Source organism: Limulus polyphemus, unplaced genomic scaffold (genome assembly GCF_000517525.1).
Source record: "Limulus polyphemus unplaced genomic scaffold, Limulus_polyphemus-2.1.2 Scaffold6053, whole genome shotgun sequence".
Lineage (NCBI taxonomy): Eukaryota > Metazoa > Arthropoda > Merostomata > Xiphosura > Limulidae > Limulus > Limulus polyphemus.
In genome coordinates, this window is record NW_013671663.1 from 51395 (window position 1) to 58605 (window position 7211).

A 7211-nucleotide genomic window follows, 5' to 3' on the forward strand; every position below is an offset into this window, starting at 1 on the left:
AGAGGGTTTACATTTCAGTAAGAGAGGGTTTACATTTCAGTAAGATAGGGTTTACATGTTAGTAAGATAGGGTTTACATTTCAGTAAGATAGGGTTTACATTTCAGTAAGAGATGGTTTACATTTTAGTAAGATAGGGTTTACATTTTAGTAAGAGATGGTTTACATTTCAGTAGGATAGGGTTTACATTTCAGTAGGATAGGGTTTACATTTCAGTAAGATAGGGTTTACATTTCAGTAAGATACGGTTTACATTTCAGTAAGATAGGGTTTACATTTTAGTAAGAGAGGGTTTACATTTCAGTAAGATAGGGTTTACATTTCAATAAGATAGGGTTTATATTTTAGTAAGATAGGGTTTACATTTCAATAAGATAGGGTTTACATTTCAGTAAGATAGGGTTTACACTTCAGTAAGATAGGGTTTACATTTCGGTAAGAGAGGGTTTACATTTTAGTAAGAAAGATTTTACATTTCAGTAAGATAGGGTCCATATTGCCGTGTACAATAAGATAGGGTCCATGTTGCCGTGCACAATAAGATAGGGTCCATATTGCCGTGTATATAACATTTTAATAGTGTCTTCTTCACTTATACTTTTTACATCACTCCTGAGAAACTTTAAGATTGAAGAATGCTGTTTTTGACATTTCTATCCTTTACTTTATTACACCTGAGATTACACTGGTTGTGAGAAAGAACAGAACTTACATTTTGCACATCAGTTTATCTGTTATTATTCATAGTAACTTTTTTTATCAGAATTCATTTGTTAGAACATTTGTTAAGTGTTCAGTCAAATATTTGAATTAGTTTTCATCATATATTATTACTTCTTTAAACCTCAGTGATTTTAGATAAATACTATATTCTCCCGTTAAAGGATTTATTGAAATTACACCAACCTAATCGCATGAGAAGAAAATTGTCAAACATTTTAACATAATTCGTTTTCAACTGCAAAGATATTAAACACTAATGCATACGCCAAAATACGGGTTTTGAAAGACCTTAAAATACAGGTAATTTGAAATAAATGTAATTATCACATACTAAATATTGTAAAATTATAGTTTAAATTTTCACAATGATTTTGGGAGTCTGTCATATTTGAATTCTGTGTAAGCCGAACTTGTTGGAGTGATGATTCTTTTTTAACTTTCAGCCACATTGAAGACCAGTTTTCTAAGATTCAGGTAACGACTTTGAACATCACAGTGCAACAAGTAATAGAGCAAGCTCTGAAGAAAAGGAAAGGTATATCGGGTAAGGCCTAAATATAGGGCTTGAAATAAAGAGTAAAGATATGTATGTAGCATACCACACTCAACCCAAGAAGTTATGGTTCAATTCCTGTTGCTTCAAAATCACGGCTTTGGCACATTGAGACAGATTCCAGTACTTAATCAAACTTGTGAGCAGTTGGCGGGAACTGTTAATTAACTGCCGTTTCTCTAGGTTATGTTTATCAGTTTAAAGTTAGGATGGTTAGTGCAGATATGTGTAGCTGTGTGAAAATATCGGAAACAAACAAGTACTATATGTACATATATTAGCTAATAGGATTTTTTTTATACATAATTAGTCTGTAATTTGTGTAACACTTTCGTACAGATATACCTGATTTTTTGATCAATGATGGATTAGAGTCTAACACTAAAAGCAATTGATTAATATACTTCTGCAGTAGCCCAGTGACATTTATGGTATTGGACCTGAAAGTTTGTTTTAATAAACATATTTGAACATGTGGATATCCCTTTGTTTGTTTGAGCATTATTCATACATGACGCGAGCCTTAAAGAATGTTTACGTTTTTGTTTTTAGTTATAAAATGAGCAGAGACAGAATAAACATTTTAAAGAGCATGTTTCATCTTTTAGACATGTTTCATAATCTCTCTTAAAGGATTGGAGTATCGAGTAGAAAAATATCATGAACCTGGAGTAACAGTTTCACTCCAATCTCAACTTGCTGATATCGGTACTTTAGAACTAGCTGTTATTTGGGAAGATGGTGAGTTCTTTTGTTATTTGTGACCAGTAGATGGAGTTTCAGTTTTAAAATACAAGATTAAACTAAAAATCCTTAATAGCAGTTTTTGGCTACAAAATAAATAATTATGAAGAAAAAATCTGTTTTTTTTTTTTACAGGTTTTGATATAACATAGATTATAATGAATATGGTGTATTTTTAAAAATAACAATGTTGTTTATTAGCCAACAATTATTTTTAAAATTAGTGTTAAATATAGATTATGAAAGTATTGTTGTTGTTTTTTCAACACCTTTTGTGATTTAAAATTTCATAAAAATGTTTACTATCATAAATAAGATTTTTACATTAACTCTTCTACGATATTACGAAGTAAGACTATGCCTAACAGTTATTATTCATGATGTGATACAAAAAGCACCTAAACTACTACTAGGCCTGTCATATCCCATCTGCCCTGGTATTGGGTGAAAGGCCTTGAGAACACTGGGTATAACAGGTATAGTGTGGTCTTTAATTTCACTGACGAGGTCGTAGAATTTCTTATTAGTTTCCACCAGTGTGGTTCTGATTTCAGGTTGTCAAGGTAACTCAGTTAATAGTTGTTGCAGTGACTGTAAGTGTTTTTTGTTAAATGTAAGAACAGAGTTAAAAACATTCAGTCTTTTAGACTTAGACTAACGTTTTTTTTTAAAAAGAAACATTCAGTAAAGATTAATATTAATATGTAGAATCAGGTTTTGTATAGGTTTCAGTTTTTTTTTTATGGAAATCAAAAGTTACGTGAATTCTGTTGACTCTTTAGCTGCTGTAAAGACCTGAAGTTATGAAATTGAAAGAAGCATAGTTAAACTTATCTTTGAAAGATTTTAAAACTAAAATGGCCTATGATTTATTAATGTTAACTTGAAATCATTTCTGTGTCAGTTACCTCATATGGAGTATATCAGACAAATATAAGTTCCATTTGACGTGATGACTGGAGAGATCCTGCATATGTTTTGATGAGTAAAATATATGACTATAAGAATATCTTTCTTTTTTTTAGTTTGATCCAAAGTGTTTTATTCCAAAAATGTTTGCTTACTAGATTACTGAAAAGTGTATTAAACAGAGTAAAGAGGCTGCATTATGCCTGATAAAATAAACTGAAAAACTCAAAAATTAACTAAAAAGTTTTAACTTGTTTTTACATATTTTAGTAAAAAGTTTTATAATTTTTTTTTAAGAGTCCAGTACAGAAGATGAGTTGGACACTTGGAATGGGCAGGAAGAAATGACTGCAGTGGAAGCACCCCTCTTTCATTCCTATTCCGTGTCTGCTATCCACAAGCTTGGCAAGAACTCGGAAGTGCATCTTGGTAAGTAGGTGTAGAGTGGAGTTTAGTATATTGTCAAGAAGCTCTGCTATAGATAGTTAATTCCTAACATGAGATATATATGTTTATGCATGTCTAGCAGGTGCAAAAAAAAAAAAAAAATTTTGGGACTTCCGACATGTTAAGACACGTACCTAACATATTCTCATAATAGGATAATTATTTTAATGTGTATGTAACATCTCTAGAAAAACTAGAAAAATAAAAACATCAAAAGCAAGTTAATACATGTTTTCGTTATGTCATAACATGCATCACCAGGCCTAACATTCTATACTTTCTTCCATTGAAAAGTACATGTTATTACATGCATCACTAGGCCTAATATTCTGTACTTTCTTCCATTGAAAAACACGTTATGTACCATGCTTCTTATTCTCTACTTTTTGTAGATGGCCTAACATTCTATACTTTCTTCCATTGTAAAGTACATGTTATGTCATGCATCACTAGGCCTAACATTCTATACTTTCTTCCATTCAAAAGTACATGTTATGACATGCATCACCAGGCCTAACATTCTGTACTTTCTTCCATTGAAAAACATGTTATGTCATGCATCACCAGGCCTAACATCCTATACTTTTATCTAATAAAAAGTACATGTTATTACATGCATCATGGTGATGCATGTCATGACATGTACTTTTTATTAGATAAAATTATAGAATGTTAGGCCTAGTGATGCATGTAAATAACGTACTCTTCAGTAGTGAAAAGTTTGGATTGTGATGCATTTGGAAATGTATCTTCTTGGTAAAAGTGAATGTCAAGAATAGTAAAAGATTTATGTAAGAAGATCTTGAAAAAATACACAACAAATAAAGAATATTTAATTCATTCAGTTCTAGCTTGGTGAAAAAAATCAACCTTATTTTTTGTCTTCTTTGGTAAAAACAACTATTTCCTTCGAGCTTGTAACATCTAACAGCATGTCACATACAATACTTGAATTTTAAATTCTGTCAAACATACTAGGTCCTCATCATCAGGTTGTACAAGATTGATATAACTGAACAAGATTTTGTTTTCAACACATCTTAACTAAAATGTCTTGAAGTACAACAACCAAAAACAAAGAGTTAAATAATAGAGTTTTAGTAAATATAAACGATACATTTTAGCTGCATTCTTTGTCCAAATGTGTAGGTACTAAACATGAGTACCTGTTGAAATATTAAACAGATATTTCAAATACCTTAGGTTTTACTTGGTCTTTAACTGTGATCCAACTTGTCTTTCATAAAATGAAATATTTGTAATCCTGTTAAATTAGTTGTACTTTGTCCAAATGAGTTCAGATGATTCTCTTTCAAAGTGTGTTCCCCCATAATTTTTCTTCCTTTTCTTTAGGTATATCTGGTGAGAAAGTAGAGCTCAACCCCGTCCCTCATAAAGGGACAGCAAAGTTTTGGACCTGGCAGCAAAAAGCTGTGACTCTGGATGTGGAGCATATTGCAGCATGTGAGATGTTGAACAGGAAGTGTAGTAAGTGCTTATATTAGTGTAATATACATTAAACACGAGAGAGATGGTCAGTTCGAATGTTAACCCTAAAAAATTGTATAAACATATTTGTATTGGGGTATGTTTACTGTTTAATATTCGGTTAAAAGCTATAATCAGCTCTTAGACTGTAACATAGCTTCTTAATAGTTGGTCCAAGTAACTTCGGAAAAATACTAAATCGTTTTAGTCCCACTCAGGTTTGTGTTATTGGTCAGTGTAACCTAGTAAATGTACAAAATTACAACAGATCATCTTAGTCCCACTCAGGTCTGTGCTATTGGTCAGTGTAACCTAGTAAATGTACAAAATTACAACAGATCATCTTAGTCCCACTCAGGTTTGTGTTATTGGTCAGTGTAACCTAGTAAATATACAAAATTACAACAGATCATCTTAGTCCCACTCAGGTTTGTGTTATTGGTCAGTGTAACCTAGTAAATGTACAAAATTACCAGATCATCTTAGTCCCATCTTGGTTTGTGTTATTGGTCAGTGTAATCTAGTAAATGTACAAAATTACAACAGATCATCTTAGTCCCACTCAGGTTTGTGTTATTGGTCAGTGTAACCTAGTAAATGTACAAAATTACAACAGATCATCTTAGTCCCACTCAAGTTTGTGTTATTGGTCAGTGTAACCTAGTAAATGTACAATGATTTAATACGATCATTAGTTTTTCAGTTATCTATTTTAATAATACAACTACTCATCTACCTGTTTAAAAGTAAATATATTTTAGGTTAATATTTAGTGAAGTTACAAGGTAATTTTATTTATATCTCGAACATGTGAATTACTCTATGAAGAAAAACGAACCCTCACAGGTATTTATTTGATTGTTTTTGTGTTTTACACAGGTGTGGGATTAGGAGTTTTTAAGTTAGTCTACCAAGTGGATCAAGACTACAAGAGTCAAGTGTTTGAGACTGAAGCTCGCAAGGCCCAGGAGATAGTAAAAAAGCTTCAATACATTTTAGAAATGCGTTCAAGTTCTGTGTATAAGGAATACAAAGCTACGAAAGAGAGAAAACTTCATCGGAAGCATCAGAAGTCTCTGAGATAATAGAAACAATTATTGTTTAATATTGACAGATTATTATTTTCAAAAAAAGTAATAACCAATTGGAGGGGACTCGGGGCACTTTTTCCACACAGTTTTCACTCGTGCTGGAGAAATGTTATGTAAGGAAGCAGTTCGTGTTGAAGCCTTCATTGTTGAAGTTGAAGTGGATGATTGTTAAAAAGAGTAGCTTACGTTGTATAGAAAAACTATCCCTTAAAGTGTTTTCATTCATAAATAAATTAAACATTTGTTTTGAAGAAGTGTGGTTAACATGTTCATGTGACCTACACCAGAATCAGTTCATGTTATCATGTTTATGTGACTTATACTAGAATCAGTTCATGTTATCATGTCCATGTGACTTACACCAGAATCAGTTCATATTATCATGTGACTTACACCAGAATCAGTTCATGTTATCATGTTCATGTGACTTACACAAGAATCAGTTCATGTTATCATGTCCATGTGACTTACACCAGAATCAGTTCATGTTATCATGTCCATGTGACTTACACAAGAATCATGATTTTAAGTAATTTGATCCCATCGTATTTGTTTAGTTTGGCAGTTGTAACCTAAATATTTTCTGTTAAGACTATTTTAACCAGGATTTTATTTACAGACATAACCTTGTAAAACTTTCAGCTCATATTAGTTTTTCTGAAGAAAGTCTCACCGTAAAATCTGAGACAAAGGTACCTTCGAGCTGAAACAGGAGCAATTCACAAAAACATTTGGAGTCTAATTAAGTTTAAAATTTAGTATAAGCAGCCTATTTCAAAGAAAAACTATTACGTTTAGGAATTAAATGACAAACTTACAAATTATTTCCTGTCAAGCACACTTTTTATGTCACCTGGAAATTCTACCTACACTACCAATTGTCAACCTGCGTTACAGATTATTAACCCACACTAGAGATTGTTAACCTACACTAGAGATTGTTAACCTACACTAGAAATTGTTAACCTACACTACAGATCATTAACCTACAACTATGGATTGTCAACCCACACTACATATTATTAACCTACAATACAGATTGTTGATGTACACTACATTATTAACCTACAGTATGGTGTCAACCTACACTACAGATTGTGAAATGTATTTCTGTGTTATTTGATAGTAAATAGTTCATTAAAGATTTATGAAGTAATAGCACAGAACTTATCAAGGGATACAAATTTGATGAAATGTGATGGAGTTATACATAGTTAACTGAGCAAGTAGATATAAGTAAGCTCCACCTCACCCCA

At 31.9% G+C, this 7211-nt stretch overlaps 1 protein-coding gene across 1 annotated transcript in view; it reads left to right on the forward strand.

Moving 5' to 3' along the window:
• Positions 1-6206, forward strand: part of LOC106473297 (target of rapamycin complex 2 subunit MAPKAP1-like) — a 36566-nt gene extending 30360 nt beyond the window's left edge. Inside the window, exons 5-9 of the mRNA XM_013933981.2 lie at positions 1167-1267; positions 1910-2017; positions 3227-3358; positions 4730-4864; positions 5744-6206. Coding sequence (XP_013789435.1) covers positions 1167-1267; positions 1910-2017; positions 3227-3358; positions 4730-4864; positions 5744-5949 — 682 coding nt within the window. The 3' untranslated portion in view covers positions 5950-6206. The remainder of the gene's footprint in view (positions 1-1166; positions 1268-1909; positions 2018-3226; positions 3359-4729; positions 4865-5743) is intronic.
• The last annotated feature ends 1005 nt before the right edge of the window (positions 6207-7211 follow it).